We start from the raw sequence: 25,116 nt of genomic DNA on the forward strand, positions 1-25,116 counted from the left end.
AGTGCACAGGTCTGAGCAGTCAAAGGAAGAAGTCTTAGACTTGGCAAGGCCTACTTTTGGTCAGCTAGAATGGAAAACCAAAAGCTCTGGAGCAAGGACAAAATGGGAGATGCCAAGTGAATGCAGTACCTCTGTAGACTTGGATTTAGCGTAGACTTTGTCCATAGACTTGGAGCTGGCATTGACAGCATGGGCAAGCTCCTGTTCCATGTCCTGATAGGATTGAGCTATTTCCCGAATGCTAAAGAGAGAATTACAGACTGGATCAGCATATCAGACTGCATATGTTCAAATCAGGAGATCTCTCCTGACTGGGTATCCCATTTAAACACCCATCCAAGTGACGAGCCGAGCCGGGATCTCGGCAGGGGCACAGCCTATGGCAAAGCAGGGCAGCTCTCCTGCCACACTGAGCATGCACAGGCAAAGAAATGCAGCTCTCTCATAGGCACAACATGTTCAATTCTGCACACAAACTGGGATCAGTTTGAAATACAATCCAGACACTTCAGTCTGACCAGAGTGACGTGACAGGCAGCTAGCTGCACATACAGCAACCTTCTCTAATGACTCTAGGAGCTTTCTCTCAGAAGCCCAACAGAATGCCTGACTAAAGGATGAGCAGTAAGTATACATTCTGGGAATTGTACAAAAATTTCTGCTAGGCATCAGGGTTACAACAACTCAGCTGTCACCTGAGCTCCTTGAGAGGCTTTTGTTTCTTTTCTGAAAAAACTACTTTATATTCAAAGACAACAGGTTCTTTCAGGATTAAAGGATCCATGTTTGCTCATGAAAGTAACATATTTTGTTCAAAATGGCCTAAGAAAGCTTGTCCAGCTTTAGTCCTTGTTTAGCTGGGACTCTGAACAATGAATGGTGCTACTCTCAGTGACGTGGACCAGCAATGTAGCTGAACAGAAACATCTCCAGAAACAGGAAGCAGGACAAGAACTTCAGGCCCTAAAGGAGGATCTATTCACCAACAGCAAGTTGAGTCACACCTGTGGATCAGAACACCTGCAGCTTGACCAAACTGGATGATCTGGGTGGATTCTTCTTCAGACATGATCTCTGGTTGCAGAGAGAAAGAGGAGGGTCGTGACAACTCACACTTCTGTTTGTCCTCCCAAGATTTCAGGGTGCTCTCAAATGCCTAAAACATAGGAAGCAAACTATAAGGTACCTTGTAAAACTTCTATAAAAACCCAGTGACTGAGCCTATGCCTGTAAAATATGTAGATCTGGTACAGGCACTTTTCACTGCAGAGCCCAGCAGTTAAGTTGCTTATAGCTTTGCTAAGTAGCTGGCTGGGATGAAGTTTTCCATGCCATATGCTTGCCTTGGCTGAATTTCTGCTCAAGCACAGTTTTAGTCAAAATTACTACATAGTTCTGAGGGCCAGTCTAAAAAAACCCCAGCAATTCTCTACTGGCGGCAGCCTTTCCTTTGAGCAGCTGTATCACCTTTACACCTCAGTATTACCGTGACACTTCACGGCATGAAATTAAAAATGTTCAAGGCTCCTCCTTACTGGAAGCAAACTGGGCTTCCCTAGGAACTGGTGGGCCAAGCATCTGAACTCAGAGCTAGGACCTGACACATCTGAAACCTTACTGATATTCCTGTGGGCAGCAGGTAGTGGTGTGGGAAGAAGCAAAACAGATCCAGTGTAGAAGGATTGATACTGAATGTGGTGAAAATGAAAACTATGGAGCCCTGTGGTAAAGCACTCCCTTCCCCTACTGCCTCTGATACTGGAAAACCAGGCTCTGTCAGCTCAGCACAAGCTACCTGCTGATCTCACTCTTGCTGATGGACTCTTTAGTGGTCCAGATGAGGCCAAACAAGGCAATTTGAGTGTTTCCATCTTCAGTTTAGGAAACTATATATCCCAAATCACATTTGAAAAATGTTACCAAAGGTATAGTGTCACATGCATGAAATCCACTTCAACTGAATAGGGCAGGCTTGCTCTGTGAAAGAAGGGGTATGCAGTGACCTTTAAAAGGACAGCAGGAAAAACAAGGGTAAGTTGAGACAAAGTTGAGTGTACAACTGCAAAATTGGAACCTCTTCCTCAGTGGCAATCCCATGATTGCAAGACCAAGTTGGTAGGCAATTAGGAATGGGCTGGCACAATCACAGCTGTGGTTTCTGATGGCCCAACACATAGCACACTCACAAGGGACTACCCTGTCCTCTCTACCTCTTGTGCTTCATGTCACCTTTCCCACCATGCCCACACATAGGCTGCCTCTCCTTTTTTCCTTCCCTTTACCTTTACAGCAGCAATCCTGTTCTCTCTTGCTCTCTGTGCTATCTCCTTCAGTCACTCTCCCTCCAAGTGTCAGTGTGATGCTGCAGAAGCTCTCTTGCCCTTCACAAAAGCTTGTGTGCACTATTCCTGTCTCCTCTCCACAACATTCACATCAGAGCTCACAGGACACTCTTTGAACTCAAAAGAGGACATATTCAGCTAGATACAAGGAAGGATTTTATACAATGAGGGGGATGAAACACTGGCACAGGTTGCCCAGACAAGTGGTGGATGCTCCATCTCTGGCAACACTTAGACCACAGGCTGGATGGGGCTTTAAGCAACCTGGTGTAGTGGAAGTCGTCTCTCCCCAAGGCAGGGGCTTGGACTAGATGACCTTTAAAGTCCCTTCCAACCCAAACCAATCTGTGGTTCTATGATCAACACCCACTGCTCTCCCAGTTAAGAGGTCTCTGGTGCCTTGTCCTACCATGACAGGGGCTTTGTATGCCCACCTTTGCTTTTTTTTCATACTGTCATCTTTGTAACTCCCTTGCTAGGCAATGTGCCTCAGACCTGTATCAGGCTGCTTTCCCTTTTTCCCTTTTTGTAACCCTTCTTCTTGTGATTTAGCAGGTGAGTCCCTTTGCAGAGGACTTTGATTTGCTCTGGAAGCTGGCTAAAGGAGGGTTATGCTGGAAAGTATGAAGAGCTGCTCTCAACTGAACTGTTTATGCATGGACAGTCACAGAGCTGGGAGGACTCAAAATGTGTCTGTGCCACAGCAGGGGCAGGGTCTTTATCCTTTCCTTTGTCTGACCACTGCTCAATCATACAGCAAGAGCAAGAAGGCTTCCTTATCTGCTGGTACTCATCAGATATATTTGAAAATGATGAGATGAGACCGACACACACTTCTGAACAAGGCATAAGAAGCTGTTTTACATGGTCAATGAAGCCAGATACTGAACAATAATGACAAATTAAAACATTGACCGTCTGAATCTAGACAATCCACAGCACTTGGCATTGCAGGTATCCTGTGGAAAAAACAGCATGCAAGCATGTTAAGAAACACTGTCACAAGGCACCTAGAAAAGGAAGTAAAATAAGCTTGCATAAACAACCTTATTTATGACATTTCCCAAGTGGCAAATGCAAGTTTAATCACATTCTTTCCCAAAAGGTTTATGGTGTGTAATAAAATATGCTTCTTGCATTCACAAAGATAATATTCACGGGTGGCCCTTCCCATGCTCTCCAGAAATATGGGACATCAAAACACATGTGTACTGCACAGGCAATTCAGGATGCTCTTACCCTGTCTCGGGTGAGGGTCTGTGCCCTGTTCTTATGAACAATCCAAATGTAACCTGGAGGCTGGATCCAGGCTTCTCCATCCACTTGCACAGGAACTCCCTCTTCTCCAAGGATTGCTATCTTTACTGTCCGGCACTGCAAGGAGTGACTGGGTCAGAAAAGCTCTAAAATGCTGATTTTCCAAAAGCATAAGCCATTCTCTGTCACTCCAAAGCCCCTCCCCAGGTGCTGTAGTTTGGTGCTACTTGAGGCACTCACTCATGTATAGGCAGCAGGACATGCCCTTGAGCAGCGGGGAACACCCGCTTTGTCTTTGGACTAATCTGTATTTGAGTTATTGGTCTAACTCTTACTAAAATGAATGCTAGCAAACAATTCCATACTCAAACTGCCCCTGAGCATGTCCATTTCCAGCCCTGGTGGATGCTCTTTCCATGGACCAGAGCAAGCAGAAAGAAGGGCTTTACAAAGTCACCAGCTGGAGAGGGTGCAGGCAGGAAGAGCTCACAAAAGCAGCTGATACCTGTGCAATCCGGTGATGCTGCAGGTTTATCACACGTGACACTGCCATCTGCATGCTACCAAACACAGCTACCACCTCCAAAATCTTGTCATCGAAGGAAGGGGCTGTAAATGTCTGCCACATACAAGGGAGAGAGAATTCAGCTGAGGCACAGCTCTCCTGGAGAGGTTTCCTTTACCCCCTACTGGTGCCGACCTGGGGGTAGGCTTTTAATTGTGTTCTTTAATCTGTTTAAAATTAACAACAAGGCTAGAAGGTGAAGATCTGGAATGAGCTAGAAGTGAGAAAACTGAGGCTTCCAATGGCTAAAGTATAATTCAGACATGAAAGCTGTAGGCCACAAGGCAATAATTATTCTTTTGAGAGTAGGCACTCAAAAAATTTCTAAAGAATATAATGTGTCTGAGTGAACCTAGCTGCCTTTGCTGTCAAGGGGCTTTACTTCTCTGTAGTGACAAGGTCAGCCACAGAGATGGTGGTTCTCTGGTGATGTTTCTTCTGAATCCTTACAGACTGCCTGGGTATGAAAGCTGCTCAAGGTTAGATTTCAGTATCTCAGCAACATCCAACAGAAAGTGCATGCAGACAGGTCCCCCTGCCCTATTCTTCCAAGCACTATTTTCAGAGGATGTGACCTAAAAAGCAAAAGTAAGTAGAAACATTTCCTGTATGGTCTTAGAGAATACTCACATCATCCTCTTTAGTTCCCCCCCAGAAGTTGGTGCCTCCTGCATAGCTGGGAATGTTGAGTACAGCAATCCCCTGGAGACTGGGCAGAGGGATTGGCCTCCCATCGCACTGCACAGAAATGAAGCAACACTATCTCAGCCCAGCAGGAGAGAGACCCTCCTGCCAGAGCACATGCTCTGTGAACAGAAAACAGCCAGCACCATCTTAGTAATACATTAATTCAGGCTTCTTCCTGTTCGTTCTTGGCCTACAGGAGTAGAAGATATCCACTCAAGCCTCATGAGCCACAATCTTCTGGCAGACATGGATTTCAGAGAGATACTCTTGCTTCTTTTCCTCTAACAGGACAGGGCACACCTGAGAGGCTTGGCAAAGCCTCTTGATTTATTTCTCAAGAAAGCAGAATAAAACTCCTTAAACATCCATGTGATGAGGGTCTTCTCCTGCAAGTCACCTGTTTATGCTGTACATGACCTATACAAACGTATTTCTTTTCTAGTTGGATACACATTATAGCACAGTTAAATTCAGAGCTTTCCACTGCACCCACCATCTAAAATGATCTGTTCATGTGAGATACCACATAGAACATAACAATCTTATCCATGATGAACAATATATTTGGAACAGCAAATACTTTCCAGCAGGATGATACTTCTTCCCTTATGGGCTTAGAATACAAGTTATGCCCCCGAACCAGGAAAAGCCACTTTTAGTTACCTCAGGATGACACATAGCCAAGTACATTGTTTCAGGCAGGCAAGTATCTATCACCAAGCCAAATCACCATGCCGAAAATCACAGTGCCTGAAGGAGATGGAATTAGTCACCCCAATCTTAGGAACAGAAGAACATGCTAATTCCTCACCTCCAGCAAGACCTTCTGCTCCAGGTTTTTATATGTTCTGTGCAGCAGCTCCTTGGTGCCCAGTACTCCATACCACATCATGTTCTTAGTACGACTTCTAAGAGGGCAAAAAAAATGAGAAAAAGTCAGCACAGACATTTACCCTTACATTAAAAAGGAATAAAATCTTCACACTGAAATGGTAGCTGCTACATCCTAAACCACAAAGGTGCTCTGCTTCCAAAAGGATCAATTGCTCCAAGTGGTCACTGTGCTAGGAAACTACTTCCCTTTAAATAAATGTCAGGTAGGAATCAAGCATGAGTAACAGACACTACCAGAAACATACACAGACTGCCCTGGCACAGAACTTGTCCATCTCATACACCAGGACATCAACTGTATTAGCTCAGCTGTATTAGCTCATATACAGCAAATGTAGCCAATCCCAAGCTACACAAAGCATCCTGGAATTGCTCAGGTATTCAAAAGGCCAAACCTGTGGTTTGTACTGGGTCAGGATCAATGCCAAAACCAGCCTCTGCTGCATTTAGAATTGAGATGTGCTTCTCTCATAGCTAAATAACAAGCCCAGGAGAAAAATCAGTGAGATGACATAAATAGAACCAATGTGCTAAATCTGCACCAATGTAGCAACTTAAGTACCTTATAGCATAATGAATCAGTAATAAATCAGGAACTTATCTATTCCATCACGACTTCAAGCCTTGAAGGAGCATTATATAGACAACACACCTATTCAGCACAGTGTACACAATCAGCTTCAAAACCATACAGAAACATGAAGTAGTTCAGTCACTTTTAGCATCAATCCAAAGGTTTGATCCAAACCCACCTGCATTTCTCTGGGTGCTCATCACGTTTGTTGTTGAAGTCCAAAGAAATCTTTGCATCCAGTCCAATTCCAAAGTAATTATTCATGACACACTTCTCAGTGTAACATTCACTGCCAAACAGAAGAACAAAACATCCACTCATAAGTTTCAGTACCATTTGGTGCATATCTCACACAGAATCATTTAGATTGGAAAAGACCACCAAGCCCAGCTATGTCAGATGTGTGTCACTGCATGTATAACTCCATAAGCTGATCCTTAAGCTCTAGAATCCAGCATATGGATCCATTTATGTAACTCCAGGCTGCTGCAGTCCATTACTTTGGTCCATAAAGGAATCCCCCTCCCTGCTGAGGTCCGTTTGCAACATCCACTCCCTCCCTTCCAGCTCCTGAGCATACTCACAGATTTTCAGGCTCAGAGTTAAAGGGATCAGCATGGATCAACAATCGGCTGATGACAGAGCTCCCAGGCAAAGAACCTGACATGCCAGCACGGATATCTGTAGGAAAATTGACCATGGAGAAGAGCATGACTAATAACAAGCAGAAAAAACGTAACATCAATCTCAAAGACAAGATAACAAGAGTTGATACATTCTTCCTGGTCATTCATGAAGAAAGCAAATAGCATTAGTGCTTTCTTTCACTCCAGAGGTCAGTTCTTTTGACAAGGAGAAGGGTTTCTGGGGCTGCCTGGAGGGTTTCTGACTGACAGTGTACTGCCTAAAGCTAGCAGCACAGTTGTATAGAAACATGGAAAAGAGAAATAGGAGTTCTCTCTGCAGCAGCTTTTTTGTTCCAGGGTGAGACAAGCAATATCCCTGATACAGTCAACAGAGAGAAAGGAGGAGGACTGAAGCTACAATCCAAGTTGTTCAAGAATTACTGTCTCCTGCTTTTTAAATTATTAACTGGTGACCCACAAACAGTAGGTTTGTCAGAGAGAAGGGAAACTACCTGCTTCCAGAAGGAGCAATTTGAACAAAGTAATTTGGGCGAGGAGATGGAAAGATACTGTTACAGTGATGGGGAGAAGCTGCTGCACATCATGTGAGAAGTGGGAATTCTGCTGGGTCTGTGCACTTCCTGTCACTTCAGCCTTCACATAAAGAACTGCTGCTCCCAACCTATGGCTGCCATTCTTCAGAAACCTTTCTCAACAGCATCATTTCCCCATTCTCATGCTTACTTTGAGATAAGTATCTCCTTGCAAGTGGCATCTAAATTCTGCCCCTTCATGGCATTATTAAAAATCTATGTCTAAGTCTTAGCTACAAACTGGAAACTAGTACAGCTCATTCCAAGCCTCACTTGCAGTTATCCACAAAGGGATTTCTCTCATGGTTGACCTTGCACAAAAGGGCATCTGGCAGGACAATTTCAGGTTTTCTCATGGGGACTGCAGCCTGTGCTGCAGACACCCATGCTCCAGTTGGCTGCCTCAGTGGGAAGTGGTGGGTGTAACACTTACTTGGGTAGAGGATTTTTGTGTTCAGCATTGGCAAGTTGTCACGGCTTCCTGTCTGGGGAGGAAGAGATGCAGAGCTGCCCAGTGACAAACTTCCTTTGTTTATTAGTCTTTCACAAGGAGACTTGGAGGCTGTAAAACACAACACAAACTTGGCTATTGACAAACACAGTGCTGTGATTCAGACCAACACAGGCCAAGCAGCAAGACTGGGTTAGGAATCACTCAACAGCAAAACACTTGAGCCCCCAGAAAACAAAGAATTGACAGAACCAGTCATTAAGAGACAGAGATGTCACATATGTGCTGCTGGAAAACTCCACAGACTGGAAGTATCAAAACGCCACAAGAAAAATATTAGAAACAGAGATGAGAAAAAGCTGGTGCCAGCAGCACAACAGATAGGGTATTTGGCTATCAATACTCAGGGAAGTTCCAAATCTATCAGCAGTGATCAGGGATCTCTAACAAATTACTCACATAACACAGTTATTAAAGCAAACTGGCTGCTGTTCTCTGTCATCTGCAAAGGATGACATGAAAAGTGCTCAAGACTGTCCTTGTCCAAGCACTCAAAGCCAAGAGAACCCAGATTACTGGCTAAGGTGCAAGAAAATTTCTGAATCCTAGGCTTCATATGCAAAGATCATGGACCAGCCAAGAGAGATGCAGCAAAAAATAGGGTGTACAATGCATAGGCTAGAACACAGAAATGTGCAAGGCCTTAAGAGCAATCATGCAAAAATTTGAAAAGAACAGAACACAGAAGGTAATACATGTAACATTCCCTTTTTATAACTAACAGAATTGTAATACACAGGCAAGACCTGCATGGCGGCAGCCCCAGAGCAGTACCTTTCCTCTGGCTCCTCCCCTTGGACACTCCATAGCTGCTGCTGTGTGATGACTGCACGGAAATCTTATCCTCATTCCTCAGCTCCTTGCCTTCCTCAGAGGCTGAGAGACTAAGGAGGAAGCCCTCTTGCTCCTGGGTCTGGGCGTTCTGCTCATCTACAGCTGTATGAAGAGATAAAGCAGGTGAGTGCCTCATAGCTCTTCTGGCAAGGAATATCTCCCACTCATGTAAATAGCAACAGGATGGGACTCTAAATGTCCTGATTCCTTAAAGGAAAGAACAGGAATAACACAAAACTCTCCTTATAATTTGTCTCAGCTCCGCTCTGGAGAGCTTTTGGAACCAGGCTGGCTTAGCCTCTTTGTTTACTTTGCTGAGCTCTTTAGCAGTGAGGCTGTAAATAGAAGTGTCTATTTTTAATGCCACAGGTAGTCAAGCATCCTGAGATGTAAACTGTGCTAGAGGTGATAGGCTTCCATTTATTTGCACTTAGACGTTGCCAGGAATTCTAACCAGACAGACATGAAATGATTAAAGAATTTCCTGTTTGTTTAATCTGTAGTGGTGCAATAACATAAGGCACCTGAAAAGGGACTAGACACATATAATCAAAAAGGAAGAAAAGAGCAGTCAGTAAAAACCAATATAATCAGAGGAAAGAATCAGATTGCACACTCTGGAAGAAGAAAAACAGTTTGGAAAAGCTGAACAAATACATCTGAAATGTAACTGGAGTTTGCTTGAGAGCTTGTAAGTTTAAACGCTAGCATGCTGCCTAAAGAAATCAAAAATTCCTTTGCAAGCAACAAACAGGTCTCTTCCTCCCCAGCAGCCCCTGCCAGGGCTCAGCGTTGAATGCCCTCAGCTGCTCTACCAGCTCACTGCCTGCACAGCTCAACCCCTTCTTCTAGTCTCTCCCTTGTGCTGACCCTGTAGCTCATCAGAACTGCCCATGATGCAATCCATCCCACTCGTACCGTAGAAACAGGAACACTTCTGGCTGGATTAAGCAAATTGCCTGGGCTCCAATAGAACTTCACGAACAAACTGGCCTAAGGTAAGCAGCAGCAAAGTGAGGGAGCAGTGAGGTCAAGGCCTCCTACTTCACCAGAAGCAGGCTGTTTGCTGTACTTTCACTATTCACTCAGCAAATATTGTATACAATGCCGCAGTGCTGGAAATCCACGCAACATTGCAATGATTTGTAACTTAATACACAGTAGTTCATTGTGCATGGATGTTACAGCTGCAACTTCAATGCTTTTATCTCCAGTAACAATCTGTTAAGGAATTATTTTGGTCTCAGTTAACCCCTGACTTGATGACTAACACTTGGAGACTGATGCCTTTCAAAGGAAAAGAAACTTGGAGCACTGGGTGTGTGTGCCTGGAGACAGACAAGGGTCAAGACTTGGAGAAGAGGGTCACCTGCCTAAGAAGTTAACATCAGAACAGAACTGACTTGCACCAAACTACAGTACTGCAAGTCTTTCCCAGGGACAAAGCTCATTTAAGAAGTTCCTGCCCTCTCCCGCAGTTCTACTACAGCAATGTTTTCCTGGGCTCTGCTATAAAGAGATTAAAACAATGTTAAAATACTTAAAATCCCTTCTTCCCAAGTATTTTCAGATCTGTTTTACAGCAAGGCCACACAAAGAGCTGCACTGACACAATTGTGGTATGGGTGGGGACAGGCAGGAAATGCAAATTAGCAGTGTGGGTGGGTAGGAACTTCCTAAACCAGCCTGCTGGAGAGAACATACCTTGAACTTCAGACTCATTTACCAAGCAATGTTTCCAGAAGGTGGGCTTGGCAGAGATGACACTGAAACTAAATGGCCAGAGTTACCGAACAGCTTCTCTAGCTCAGGAAAGCTGCTTTCAATGAAGAAGCCTGCTGCCCCCAGAATAAAGGAAATTTATACTTCTTAGTAGGCTGTAGGAAGTGACAAGCAGGACTCCTGACCGTTACCTTTCTCTGCATGCTCTATTATCTGGCGAATGGCTTTTTTCAAGCTGTTGGCTCTCAGCATGAGCTGCTCTCGGGGACGGAATATCTGGGGCCGTGCAGTGCAGGCCGAGCCCACCGAGAGCTCACTTGAAGAGTCACCAGCACTGCCCGACCCATCCCCATCCTCTGTCTCCTCTGCAATGGTGGGAGGAGGGTTGGGAAGAGAGGAGGATGCTTGAGATTCATCATTCAGTGTCTTCAGCAATGAGTCCAGCTTCTCCTTCAGGACAGAGCACTACGTGAAGAAGAACGACATTTGAGTACAACTAACAGTTGCCTGGGTAGCTCATTCTTTTAGTGCTAACTGAACTGCTGCTATCCCAGCTCTCTGAAAACAGAGTTTTACACTTCAGAAGTAGAAAACCAAACATTTTTTCAAATTTTACCTTCCTGGCCATGACCTCTGACTCCTCTGAGCTTTCTGTTGCCTTCTCATAGGCTTTCCCTACTCGAGCCACAAAATCCTTCACCGTTTCACAAAGCACTCTAGACAAAGGAGGAAAACAAAATCATGCAAGGGTTGTTGCAGGATTTTCAGAGTGCCTGAAATTAGTTGTGCAGTTGTCCTCTAAGTACTCACTTGGCTGAGGAGATCACCACTGAGTGTTGGTCAGAAGTCAAAATTTTGGACAAATGAGCAGCCACAGAATCTTCATAGCAGAGAATCTTCTGCACCTGTTGACCATCAGAAAGAAACATTGGGGTGCTGCTTTCCAGCATTAAAACACATGCTGTGAAATCCTGTCTGCTCTAAGAATACCTATAACTCTACAGACTCTTTTTGCTGTGAAAAAGTTCCACAGTCCAGTGCTGTTACTCACTGAAGACCTGAATTTGATGAAGAAACTAATTCTGAACCTACAAATCATCAGCAGTTCTCAGAGTCTCTGATCAACTGCAAATCTAAAAGCACTGGGGGTCTTCATAACTGCTACACAGTTTGCCACTATTTTAACAACTTGACATCATGAAGCAAATAAAAGCCAGTAATTTCCTTTCTGTTCCATTCCAAAGTATCTTCTCCTCATCCCTCATGATGGTTGTTGACTCTGGTAACCCAACCTCCACCCTTCTCCATAATACTTAACTAACTTAAAGCCCCAGATCTTTGCAGCTCTGGCTACGCCCACGGCTCAGCTCTGCTCCACTGGAGCTCAGCCACTGCCTCCTATCTCATATGCTCCAAGGCTGGTGCTCCAGTCCCCTGCCCCTCCTGAGAGGTACCTCTGAATTCTCACTGCAATCTTCAGTGACTGTGGAAGAGGAGGCCTGGCGAGGGAGTTTGGTTTCATACACCATGATGCTCCACCTGTTGAAAATCATATTTGTCACTACAATGCAGATCATTTCCTCTGTTTTCCAAATGTAACAGGTTAGACCCTCAAAGCAGAACAAACTGCACTTGGTTGAGCCATCATTGATATAAAGAAGCCACAGGGTGGCAGCAGAAATACAGAAGGGCTGAACGAGGGAAGAAGGAAGGATGACATTATGAACAAGCACAGGGAACATCTCTACTTCTTCCCTCTCCACAAAAATTCCATTGGCATTACAGGATTCAACATAAGAGACATCAAGATACAACTCTAAAGATATGAGACAGTCTTATGTATCATGTACAAAGATATATACAGGAGGTATCAATACCAAGGGTTGACATCCACTTCTGCATCTGGCTTTCATTTCTAAGCCAAGCTCAAGATAAATTGGTTCAGATTTACAAAGAAGAAATTGCTTAAAAAAAAAGTCATGACTTAAAGGCTGTCTTAGGTTACAATGTAAGTTTGTTTTCAAACTAGTACAAAGGCTAACAAATTCAATTGATGAGGACCCTGGGACAGATGAGAGGACACCAGAACCCAGATAATTTCACCGGTTACTGTTCTGCAGCAGAGCATGGAAAACCAGACCACTTTCTCTTGCTAGAGGGTACAGTAGATTATCAATGACAAAATGTTATCTGGCATTAGTAAGATGTCCAGAAGCTTGGCAGAGTCAGGACTGCCCTGTTCTCCTGGAAGGATATTTTCACACAACTCTTGAAGAGCAGATGATGTTAGAGATGGTTACTCACCTGTCCAGCATTTTGGTACTGGCCCTCTCCAGCTTCTCCAGAATCTGTGGGAGCTGGGTATCATCATCACAAGCAGAACCCCAGCCTAAAACACGAGCAAGGTCATTCCCTGTTCCCAAGGGCAACACTCCCAGCTGGCACTGCATTAGAGAAAAGGAAAACAAAAGTGATATTCAAATGGGGAAACACAAGTCAGGAATAGCCATGAGTTACATGACTGATTCCTTAACACACCAGTCACAGGGAAATAGCTAATCCCAGTGTGGGAGAAAGTAACTGGATGGGGAAAACAGTCAGAAGAGAATACAATTAAGGAAAAATTTCCCCTACTTTTGGTTGTGAATTGAGAGAGGAGCATTTTACAGCTACCATCTCAAGGAGCACCTTGCTATAGTAAACCTCCTAGAGGTTTATATTTAGCCATCAGGTGGTGCCATTGTGTTTCTGTAAAATTACCACAGATATTTCCCCAGCAAAACACTGTATGGATATCTCTACCCCAGTGAAGTTTCTGCCAATTCCTAAGACTCAGCTACTACACATCACGAGAATTAAAGGGAACACAGCATAACCCACATGGAACTCCCAAATTTCCTAACCAGAGCCCTTTCAGAGCATGTCTCTGCTGGTGATAGAGCAAGAGTACTCAGAGCAACTCCAAAAGCTGGATCATGTGGAGGAACACTGGAGACAGGCATAAAGAATTAATCCATTATGGATTCATTTCTTGCACAAAACTAGTGCAAGAGCACTGCTATGGTACGCTTTCAGTAGCCTCAGTCCTGGGGCAAATGACGTCTGCATAATCAAGGAAAATCCTCTTCAGCCCATGCTGTTGTTACTTCATTCCTTCATCCAACCAAGCTCTTGGGGCAGGTACCTGCTTGTGAAGGTTGAGGCTATCAATTTCTGAGAGAACCCAGCCAACACTGCCGTCCCCACCACAAACTAGAATCCGGAAAGTGTCAAATTTCTGGAATAAGCGTAAACTACAGAGAAGAGAAAGAAAAAAGCAAGAGGGAAAACCAATCAGCTGTTAAAGAAAGAAATGATAATTCCAATCTAGGTAACAAACATGGCAACGTTGCTTAAAGTAGGCACTGACTCTGCAATGAATACACGTCACTGCCAGATTACAGATGAACTAAAATGGTTATAATTAAGGGATCATAAATACAGCTAAGCAACTTAGCATAGCTATTCACTACAGAAATATCTCCCAAGACATACCTGTCTACTAAAGCAGGGCACTTTTGTCTCTACAGCAGAGGAGACAAGCATGTGATAGCTGATTATCCATTGAATTAACTCCCTCTTGCAGCCTTGCTGCATCCAGCCTAATGCTAGCTATTCATCACACTTCTAAGTGCTCTCATGTCACTGCCTTCACACTCACAGCCACACCAATTAAAGAAAAGTTTCAAGAGGGGGATCTTCATGCAGTCAATCAGCCATGAGACAACTGCAAGAGGATTTTAAACATCACAGGCTTTAGTCCTTCTGGGAAAGCAACATAAATCACTGCTCTGGTCCTTGTCTGTGCCACAGGCGGCCAAACAGCTCACCAGTGTGCATTTCTCCATTCATCCTTTCCAGAATAATAAAAACAACCTCTCCTGTTTGAAACTGTGCTTCCTCCTGATCATTTGTGAGATATGCTCCTGCTTTTATTTTGCCTTTGTATTACTATTATTACCTAAACAGGATTTGCTGTGGTACACAAAAATCCTGATTTTATTAAGCGTTCCTGACACACAAAAGATGACTACCAGAAATGACAACATCTTATGCTACAAGTCGGACTAGCATCAGCTGAAAATATTCATATTATCAAGAAGCAGGCTTTACTCTGTACCATCACTTCCTTTTTAAGCAAATATATAAGAGCAGCTGTTTTAGAAGTGTGCACCACAGCTCGAGAAGGTAACTGATTCCCTCCTTTCCATTCCTGCTTAAAAACAAAATTCCTCATGACAGTCAGTCTGGCTGGGGAGGGGAACAAGAAAATATTCAATTTTACAAGTCTTTTAAAAATTATTTTTCAGCCAAACACATCCCCTGACAGAACACTGCAGTTTTAAATGCCAGTGTTTTGCAATATGCTATGGCAAAGAACCACAACAGTTCTCAGGAGAGCAGAATCCAATGACCACTAATCCAGGAACAGACACTCCCAGATTTAGCCCCCTGCACCTACAGATCTAGTCAAAGACCTGGAGTCACTGTGAGGAAAAGATTAAGGAAATTCATCTTCTGTTGGCTCTTATTATAAGGAGCACGAATTAATGACAAAAGTTACTTAAATCTGATGCAACAGAAAAATATTTGGAAGTGGGCAAACTTAAGACCAAACTTTTAAGTGAGAGTTGCAGAAATACATGAAAGAAGTTTATTTCACAGCATTCACTTTTTTTATATCCATAGATATTCTAGCATAATTTGGCAAAAAATCTGAAACATAACTTAGATCCTAGGGCAGAACCAACTTTACCAAACACACTCCTAAGAGTCTCTCCACAATATGACCAAAAAGTTTTTGAGGGATGGAAGTTTCACAGACTTCTCAGGTAAGTTATTTCTCAATGAATCTCATCTTGACAATATTAATCTGCTATCTATGACATCTGTCTGTTCACTTGAGTTAACTGAAATTAACTCTCCTTACAGTTAATTTCATCATCAGGATGCCTGTTAAAAGACTGTTTGCTGACAAGTTTTCTTATGGATTCAAGCTTTCTATGCTTGGTGTTCTTCCAGGGGAGTGTTTCTGGAATTTCCCCAAAATGCCTCAAGCTGTCCTGCTATTACTGATGAATGGATATAATAACCTTTTTGACAACATTTTTTGTTTTAGCTAATCAATAACACTTAACACAGAGATAAATAACCCCTCCAAACCTCACATGTTTAGTTTTCTCTGAGGAAAAGGTTCCCTGTTATATTTGAGGATGAGCTTAACCAAGTAAATCCTTCATACTTTCTGGGTATTTATAAGGAATTTTTGTTTCCAAAAAATATCTGCCTACCCAAGGTGAGGTCCTCCATTCATGAGGTCAAAGACCTGGGCTGGATTCAGCAGTTGTTTGAATCTTCGTAGAAATTTTACACCTTGGTTGTCTCCACTTTTTGAGTTGACAAAGACCAACAAAGGGCTTGTGCAAGAAGGGGGACAAGTGGCTTTCCAGAAACCTGTTGGGGCAAGGGGAAGAGAGAGGGAGGAAAAGCCAAGAGATGTGAAGCTGCCCAGGGGGCTGGATGGAGAGAAAAGCCAACCGCCCACACCCCAGCCCAGCTATGAAGCAGCTAGTATTTTCCTTGTGTTTATGGCACTCACTGGGTGAATGTGCACAACACTGAATCCAGCATGAACCACACCTCATGCTGCCAAATGTCACACTTATCTCCTAGCGGTATGTCAAAATTTTCAGCTTCCCCAACCTTCCCAAACTGCTTCTGCAATATAGTTATTGTCAATAAATGTAATCAGTTGCAGCTCAGAAAACACTGATATTAGAGGGATAACTGAATGTAAAAGCAGAGCAAACAGTTCACTGCCGTACTCAGCAATGTCTTCCAGTGGCCAGTTTCAGCAACAGCAAAAGCAGAATTTTCAGCTGACAGAACCTGGCATTAATAGTGCCAGCTGAAGTGACTGTGACTGAGAGGAAGAGAAAGAAGTGCTACTTACTAGGAATACTTACCATCTGAATCAATGCTGTTAAGAGCAGTAGGAGGAATGACAGACACTTTGCAGAGCCCAAGAGGGCACTTGTTTGGTAACAACTCTTTACATGCTGTGTGTACCTGGAGAAACCACCAAAAAAGAATAAATCAGACTCTTTTGGACATTGTGGTGTAATTCCTAAAGCCACCCAAAAGAAGTTGTAAGAGGAAGAATGCGGAGGGAGTGAAATCATCAAAAAGTGTCAATTGATACATTTATCGATAAAATTATTTTAAGAGTGATCTAATCAGAGCTTGTATGAATTCTCTTCTTTCCATTAGTACTTAGTTTCCTGCCATTTGAATTTATGAGACCAGCACTTTGAGTGCTGAGAGAACCAGATACCAGATTCTGTGCCTTTAGGAGCCTTCAGGCATTCTGCTTTCAAAATCCCAGCCTCAGCTGAGAGATCTGAAGTAGCAGCAAAAGAAAAAGCTGTGAACTCAAGAGAATAAGAAAGCAAAAAGCAAACCACAAGACATGAGAGATATAAGAGGTAAAAGAAGAAGAGATTAATGAAGTCACCCAAAAAAGGAAACACAAAGTAGAGCAGGGCTTTTCTGGTACACAAAGACTGCAAGATAGAGGGGTTTGCTTGGCATTTGAGCCCCCCATTCTAAAAACATATTTTCTGATACTTCTCCTACTAGTATTATAGACAACTGAAAACACAGCAAGATCTGCATCACTTCAGTGGTTAGGCAAGAGTAATCTATTGCAATGGAAGGGAAATTGCTATTATTAAAATAGCTGAGTATTCTTTATAGTTTGTTGCACTTTTTCAACCTGTAGAAACAACAAATAATGGCTCCTTAAAATCCAGTGTAGTCCATGACAGAAGTTTTCATTCATGTCTACTGTACTGAGATTCTTCTGTGAAAGCTCACTCTCAAAATAAAATGAGCTTGGCTAGAAGCAGGATACTTTTTTCACGTCTTGCTTTTACGTATCACAGCAACACTTCTGAGCACAAATTAAATTCCTATTTCTTGCAGAACAATAAAGTCCTTCATGGCAAACACTGACAGCATGATTAGAGATTTTATTCTAAGCAAGTGTCATTAAAAGAACACACCACAGAGCTGATCAAAAGCTGTCCTTTTACTGGAATGATCACACTTTTTCAACTCACCATGGCTTTGCACCACAGGCAGCGCCAGTCTTGCAAACGCAGGACACTGCCGCAGGTTTTATCACACACCGTGCATTTGGCACTCACGGGCAGGTTTCCTTCCAGCCACTGATGTGGCATTGAGATCTGCAAAAGGTACAGAGGGACAGAAGCTTAAAGGTACAAGAAGCATCATGACTCTGAGATACATAGAGTAGCAAGTCTTTATATGCACTGTTGAAGGACAGCAAAGGCAATTTCTAGAAAACACCTGAGGACCAATTCTGGCATTTTACATCATGCTCAAGCACAAAGAGTCCAGGTGACTCACCCCAGGCTACCCAGGAAACACTGACTTGCATCAGACATCCCAATATGCTAAGGTGATGTTCCAAACATTGATTTACTTTTCTTTTGCCAAAACTTGGATCAAGTTCCCCATGCCTCCAATTGTTTAATCTCAGCTCCCCCAGTCCATAGCAGTTTATTCCTACTAAGGAGTCCCTTACTATCCTGGTTGGACTTTTCACACAAAATCTCATGCTCTGACAGTAGAAATCTTTTCCACATAAAGGCAGAATCTGCTATTTATGAAGTGAAAAAAAGCTACAGAACACAAGGCAGTGCTTCCATATCAAGGTAAGGCTGGAAAAGTTCAGACTAACACCTACCCCATCTTCATCCTCAATGATATCCTTCCCGATAGAGGCCAGAGTTGTCCACTTGCAATTGTTGGTTGCCCGCACAGCACAGCGCTTGTGGGCTTTAAACTTGCACACTAGGGAGGAAGAGATGAATGCAATTAATCCTGCCTCGGGAAGGCCAATGTGGCAGTGTGTATTTGGCTCCAGAAGAAAGCATGGGTACACTATCCTTTTAAGTACCACCAAAATGATCAGCTGTAAGTGTTCTGATCTAGCTATTAATTCTTGCCTTGTCATTTTTGCCAGTTGCTTGTACAAAGCTTGTGACCACCTTGTTAAATTTAACATGATTTACATAGTCACACACTCCTCAGTCATTTTACACAGCGTAGGTGTCACCACATTCATGTCAGAAACATGAGCTGTGCCAGGCATTTCTGCTAAACCAAAGCTGGGAAAGAGTAACCTCCTGGCACTCACACATAAATACAATTATTCACATGAATAAGAGTCTTCTTATGAGTATTCTCTCAGATACCTCAGAAGTGTGTATCTGCTCATTACAGACACATGACATTAATAAGGGATGGCAGTATTTGGGTATATGGGCAAAACCAAAAATAAAATGAGGCTGTTCTCCCCAGGCAGAGGATGAGGGCACACTTACCTTCACAGGACAGCCCGTGTGATGTGACCCCGGACAGGGCCTCCCGACACACGTTGCAGTACGTTGGCCGGGCATGGGAGCAGGCGTACCAGTTATGCATCCCTGAGAAATGGTCCATGCTGTACTGGGTAGACTGACCATATAAATGTATTACAGCAAGGTCAAAAGCAGAGCAACAAGACCTTTTTTTCTCAGAAGACTTGCATGAAGCAGTCAGAAAAAGCAGAAACAGATCACCTTTTGACTAGGAAGGAGTGGGCTACATGCAGTTTATACACATTAGCTGAAACTCAAGAAGGTCTCTAAGGCAAAAGAGACTACTCAAAGAAGCCACACCTTCATTATAGCTCCTGTAGCACCTCTCATCCTTGTCTTACTACAAGCGTGTCTAGGGAAATGAACTGGAGAATTTATCTCCTGGAGAATTTACCCCTTTTTTTTGTCGGATTAAATTTTCAGAAAGATCAGCTCCCCAGCCTGGCTCATTGTGTAGCAGAGAAATGCTTGTGCCAATATAAGGGAGGCAAGCATCAGAGTGGGGAAAACACAAGACAGCTTTTTGTGGTAGCACTGCTGGTCTCACTCAGCCCCAGGAAGCAGGTAGATGCATTGAAGCTGGCAGAATATCAAGCAGGCAAGAAGTGAATTGGGATAGGGGGGATAATTGAAAAATGAAAAGACAGTGGGAGGGGAACTTGGCTTCATAGCCATAGTCTATGCTCTGACAATTCTCTCTGAATTCCCAAGGGAGCATATACAAAGCCAAACATTCTTTGGAGCATCACTTCAATGCATCTGGGATAAATTTTACAGAAGGGCCTAACACTACTAGCCATTACAGTGAATAAAATTACTTCTATTGAGCTCACTAGAAGCTGACTCTCAAAACAAGCTGCGATCCAGCAGAGGAAGCACAGAATACAAAGGAACGCATTTTCCTATTACCTCAAAATGTTCACGGTTTTGGACAGTCTTCAGTGCTGCAATCCAATCTTCCATCTCCTTCCTGTTATCAGCACAAAGGATGAGCTTCCGACATGGAGTGATAATCTGAAGAGAGAGAAAATGAGAAGTGGACATGTCAGGGAGAGACAGCAAGAGAATATCTTACCACTAGTGCAGCCTGTTGAAGCTATTTTCAGAGCTGCACAATGAAAGTTATTTGCACATCTGAACCATTTCTCTTCCACCACAGCACACCTTAATTTCTTCCTAAGTGTACAGAACAACCAAGATTTTAGCTGTCATTCCCAATACTGAACTGAGTAAAGGAATCTCTCATACCTAAATGACATCACAACACAAATCAAGCACGGAGCAGCAGGAGTAATTATGTGCAGACCTTGCAAGAGTCTTTTTAAAGGACTTGCTGTATTTTCAAAAGTGGTAAGAACATTAAGACATTTTGTTAATAGCATATTATACCAGTTTCTAGCAATTAATGAATCAGATAACATACTCTATAATATCATTCTAAAAATTTGTTTAGACATGACAACTTGTTTAGTCTCCCTCATGGGGAGGGGAGAAATAAAACAAAATAAGCAATTTGAACCCTCATGTTTCCTGAGGGCTTGTTCTACATACCTAAAATATATTTTAACAAATGCTCCCCTATCAGGCTGAAGCTGTGGTGAGTTTACCTCCCTCCAACAATCCTGTCCTCAGTGTGTTTGTACCCTGAGCTAATTCCCATGCATTAGTTGCCTGTGTTAAATAAACAATATTTTAACAAACCAGCAGAAGAAATGCAGGGTGGTCAAAGTTCCCCTTTGCCCAGGGAGGCATCAGGCCTCTGTGTCCTCTACCACCAAATCCCTCTCCTTCAGTCAGCTGGTGGCAGCAGAGAGAAATAAAAGTTCTGCCTTTCAGAGGACCATGCTCTCAGGGCTGCCCATTCAACTAGAGCCCAGACTTGACTATATACCAACCCTTATTCTTCCTAAGACTGAAGTCTTTCTTCCCCACAGTGCAGTTATCTCACTGTCTCTTTTTGCACACCTCTGTATTAATTTCCATCAAGCTGACTTAAATACTGAAGTGTTTGCAAGACCTGGATTTAAGAAAAGCTGCATTAAGGTTGAGCAATGTTAACAAAAATCAAAGGGCTCCCTTTTATGTCAACTCTAAAATTTTCCAGCAGTCCAGACTCTCCTGCACCCCTCTACATATTGTACACGAAAATGTTTGTCTACATCATCTGCTTTTCAAGCAAATTGTACCTAACATCTGATAGAATGGATTAAAATAAACTCAGATTGTGTCAATCTCATGAGGCCCAACCATTCAGCCAAAGCTTTCTTAAGGAACACTAAAACACCCACACACATCACCCCAATACCTGATATATCCTGGTTTTCCAGTCTGTTTCTCACTTCTATCATCATCATTCATAAAACAGACTAAAAATAAAAGCCTCTGAAATTGAACAGCAAACTTTCAGTTGATGTTGAAGTGCCTCAGAACATCCGCCAAGAAATGTGGATGTAATGTCAACAAAAAAGATACACCTGCAAAGTTCTGCTTTATTTTAAGGTCTTCAATTTTCAAACTGTTTTTCATTCACAGACTGCAGATTCCCCTGCAATAACACCCCTTACACAGAGGCATGACCAGTACCTAGAAACCAGTGCTAGAGACACATTAAGTAGGCAATGTAAGGAGCTAAATCCCTTTGTAAAGAAAGGACAGGCCATTCATATTAGAAACACAGTTTTAGCATTTGAAGCATTCTATCTTGGACAAAATGACCAGATCTGTATCAACTGTAAGCACACAGAAGTAAATATTTACACTATTTTAAAAATAAAACTTAGAAGAACTCCTTCTCTCTTCCCTCACTTTTCTTTAAACATTTCCAGCTTTGAAAAAATTTATTTCCAAAGAAGGTAATCACAGGCATGTTTCTTCTTCCTTGGGAAAGCAGGAAAGTTTTTAGTTAAATGTATTTCCATCAAAACCTCTGCTGTGTAAGAATGGCTGCTCTAAAGAAACTTTTTCCAGAGCATGAAACATTGATGCATAAATCAGTTTGAAGTTAGAGAAGAACAAGGGGCATGTCTGAGTCCTGCTAAGAGGAAGCAGTTTTTTCCCTGGAAGTTAAACCAAGGTTAACTAATTTGTTCAGATACCACTGGGCCTCACTTTCTTCCGGGTAATAAGGCCAAGAACATCTATAGTTGCATACGTACAACAGTAGCACATACAAAGTCCAAACATCCCAGGATGAAGCTCCCAAGGACCTTTCATGGCTGTAAAGCCACCCAAATTCTGTAAGAAACCACCAGTGCATTTGAGTCACTGGCATGCTCTGCAGCGCTGGGAAGAACAGCTTCAGAGCACTCCTGCTCAGTGCTGTCTCTTTTCCTATTTTTCTGCCTTTTTAGGGGGACAGAAGGAAAACGCAAACTAGAGCATAGTTTTTAATCATATTGGAAGACTAGAAATTTAAAACATGGACATAAAATACAGAAATACAGACATTCCTTTGGTAAAAATTAATTTCTGAAGGTAGTGACTTCCTGGATAATTGGATAGAACATCCAATATAGAAAGCAACTAATTCCTTCTTAAGTCACCTACTGCATCATCTTAAAAATCCCCACATTCAGTGTTAGACAACCCTCTGTTCAAAGAAAAAAGTCGAAGTTTATAAGACAAGAGGATAAATAAAAGAGATCAAAAGATTTTCATACATGAATCATCCAGATAAAGAGTCACAGAATTAAAATAAAGAGTCTATTGTGTAACTACAAACTGCAAATAAAAATGTAACTGTGCAGGATAAACATATGAAGAGCATTCCCCATTAGTCAGTTCAAAAGCAACATTTGCACTGGGATTTATTGGTATCACCAGAGATGGGAAATAAAAGAATAAACATCTTTATTTAAAGCAACCTCTTTAAAAAGCTTGCTCCTAAGGAGAACAAACTGGAAAAACTCAGACTTCACTATGAAGGACAGACAAGATTTTAATGTAACTAGTGCAGCAATTATTTGGGGAAATGAAGAAACCATCCAAACCTGTTTTCCTGATCAACATGCAGCGGTATTAGAGTTAAACATCTTAACAAGGAATCAGGAATGCAGAAACGTGTTAACAGCCCCCTTCCTTTGCAGAGCAGTTCAGCAGCTCTGCCGTTCACACACCCCACACCCACCCCCAGCCCAGCCAGGGTACCTGACAAGCATCAGCCCCTTGTGCCTGCCCTGCAGCGCAGCAGCTGCAGCTCCTTCCTGCACAGGCTGCAGGGCAGCACGTGTGCTACTGCGCTTGGCTGACAAGAGAAACTCTCACTCACACTCCTGCCACTGTTCCCTCCCTCTCCCTGAACCAGCTATCTCAGCTCCAGACATCCCCCTGCTGAACGATACTGACAGAGGGGCAAGGCTGTTACATACACTGCGCTGTTCAGGCAAGAGCGATGATCAATTTAACATCTCGCACAAAAATAAAATCATTCTTGTCATCTCAAAAGAAGCTCCACCAATCTTCCCCCTGGAATGCTGTCCTTCCTCAGCCAGGAGTCCAGGGAGTTGACTCTCAGCTACAGTTGCAATGAGCCACCACTCTGGAACACAAGGCTTGGTTATCCCTGCTGTGAACATGGCTACAAACAAGCATGGTCCAGCTATTTTTTATGTTCCGGCTACAGCTTTTGACTAACATCCTGGAACAGTATATTCCACAGGATGACGATGCACTAAGTGAAGCACCATTTCCTTTTATTTGTTCTAAATTTACAAAGCAGTAATGTCATCCAGTGACCTCTTGTTCTCATAAACGGAGAGCACGAAAACAACAATCTGATTGCTTCTGAGTTAGGATGAGGGCTGCCTTACTAGGAGTTAAAAAAAAAAACAACAACAAAAAGTCTTCAGATTTATTTTTAATCTCACAGATTTTTGGCCTGTTTCGGGATTGGCAGAACTCTGAGCATTCCTGCCCCAAAACAGCTCAGAACTGTATCTAGATATGAGCAATTATGCAAATTAAAAGTGCTTGTTCTGCCTAAAAAGTAAATATTAAAAACTTTCTTGATCCTAAATGCTACTGAACTTCTGGGCGTGATTCTTTAGATTTCACTCATTAGTAGAAACTGGGTGCCCAGCATTCACTACATGGTGATATGACTGACATCTAATCCTGACCAGAAAAAAGAACTCTAGTCATGGGGGGAAAAAAGGCTGTCAATCCCTCTAAATCACTCCTGGAGAGCCACAAAAACACATGGGAATGGCTAAAAACATTTCAAATAAGGATAAAGATTAATTATGAACTTCTCACTGCATGTGAAACCCCTGAAATATATTTTGCAGAAATGGGGGCGATAGTCAGGTCCGCAGCAAGTAGTTATGTGCCCACCATGAGTCATCTCAAGTCTATTAGAGAAATTCCCAATTTTCAAGCTTGACCACTCTAAATCTAAAAAAACCTAAATCTGAAAATAACCATGCCTTCATTGGCTGTCTTGTGCAAACATAGACACTTTTAATACTGAAAATTTAGCTTTATCTCCTCTCTCTCTCACACATGGCCCATTCCCTCTTACCAGCTGTTAACCCCCACCTCTCATGTTGACCCACACTCCTCTGTCCAAAACTAACACCAGTTTACTGACATTTCAAATCCAGCCAGCTAACAAACAACAGAGCCAACCAAAGAAAACTCCTCATTTCATGTTCTAAAAATGGACTAATGTCCCTGGATGTCCTTCCCTGATGAACAGCTGTGAACAATCAGATTCAAAAGGCAGTCCAAAAAACACTCCTATATTAGACCAAATTTTAAACAGAAATCTGATATACTTCACCCTTTGTTGTACTGAGCAACCTTCCCCATCCCAACAGCTGGAGCATAAACTTCATCCTCTTGTCTTGCTCTCACCCAAGACAACTTTATCATCTCTGCCCACCTGGGGCATTTTCTGACTGCCCAGAAACTTCTCAGCAATAAACTGACAGTGTAGCCAAGCATGCCCCGGGACTGTTATCAGAGTACATCTGGTGAGCTCAGTGACCACAAAAGATGGCAAAGCAAGTTAAGACCACACTGGCCC

The 25,116-nt window shown here is 42.8% G+C and overlaps 1 protein-coding gene across 4 annotated transcripts in view; it reads right to left on the reverse strand.

The window, feature by feature from the left end:
- Nucleotides 1-25,116, reverse strand: part of DGKD (diacylglycerol kinase delta) — a 60,605-nt gene that overhangs the window by 9,699 nt on the left and 25,790 nt on the right. For all 4 annotated transcript variants that reach the window (XM_030954118.1, XM_030954120.1, XM_030954119.1 and 1 more), the window contains 22 exons: nt 20,001-20,105; nt 19,056-19,188; nt 18,416-18,522; nt 17,766-17,891; nt 16,611-16,713; nt 15,936-16,098; nt 13,790-13,898; nt 12,910-13,049; nt 12,060-12,144; nt 11,416-11,510; nt 11,222-11,321; nt 10,797-11,070; nt 8,824-8,985; nt 7,972-8,100; nt 6,904-7,000; nt 6,498-6,608; nt 5,663-5,759; nt 4,795-4,902; nt 4,105-4,218; nt 3,582-3,716; nt 1,005-1,156; nt 130-241 (listed from right to left, as the gene is read on the reverse strand). In XM_030954118.1, the coding sequence (XP_030809978.1) occupies nt 130-241; nt 1,005-1,156; nt 3,582-3,716; nt 4,105-4,218; nt 4,795-4,902; nt 5,663-5,759; nt 6,498-6,608; nt 6,904-7,000; nt 7,972-8,100; nt 8,824-8,985; nt 10,797-11,070; nt 11,222-11,321; nt 11,416-11,510; nt 12,060-12,144; nt 12,910-13,049; nt 13,790-13,898; nt 15,936-16,098; nt 16,611-16,713; nt 17,766-17,891; nt 18,416-18,522; nt 19,056-19,188; nt 20,001-20,105 (2,757 nt within the window). The remainder of the gene's footprint in view (nt 1-129; nt 242-1,004; nt 1,157-3,581; nt 3,717-4,104; nt 4,219-4,794; nt 4,903-5,662; nt 5,760-6,497; nt 6,609-6,903; nt 7,001-7,971; nt 8,101-8,823; nt 8,986-10,796; nt 11,071-11,221; nt 11,322-11,415; nt 11,511-12,059; nt 12,145-12,909; nt 13,050-13,789; nt 13,899-15,935; nt 16,099-16,610; nt 16,714-17,765; nt 17,892-18,415; nt 18,523-19,055; nt 19,189-20,000; nt 20,106-25,116) is intronic.

Source organism: Camarhynchus parvulus, chromosome 9 (assembly GCF_901933205.1).
Source record: "Camarhynchus parvulus chromosome 9, STF_HiC, whole genome shotgun sequence".
In the NCBI taxonomy this organism is placed as follows: domain Eukaryota; kingdom Metazoa; phylum Chordata; class Aves; order Passeriformes; family Thraupidae; genus Camarhynchus; species Camarhynchus parvulus.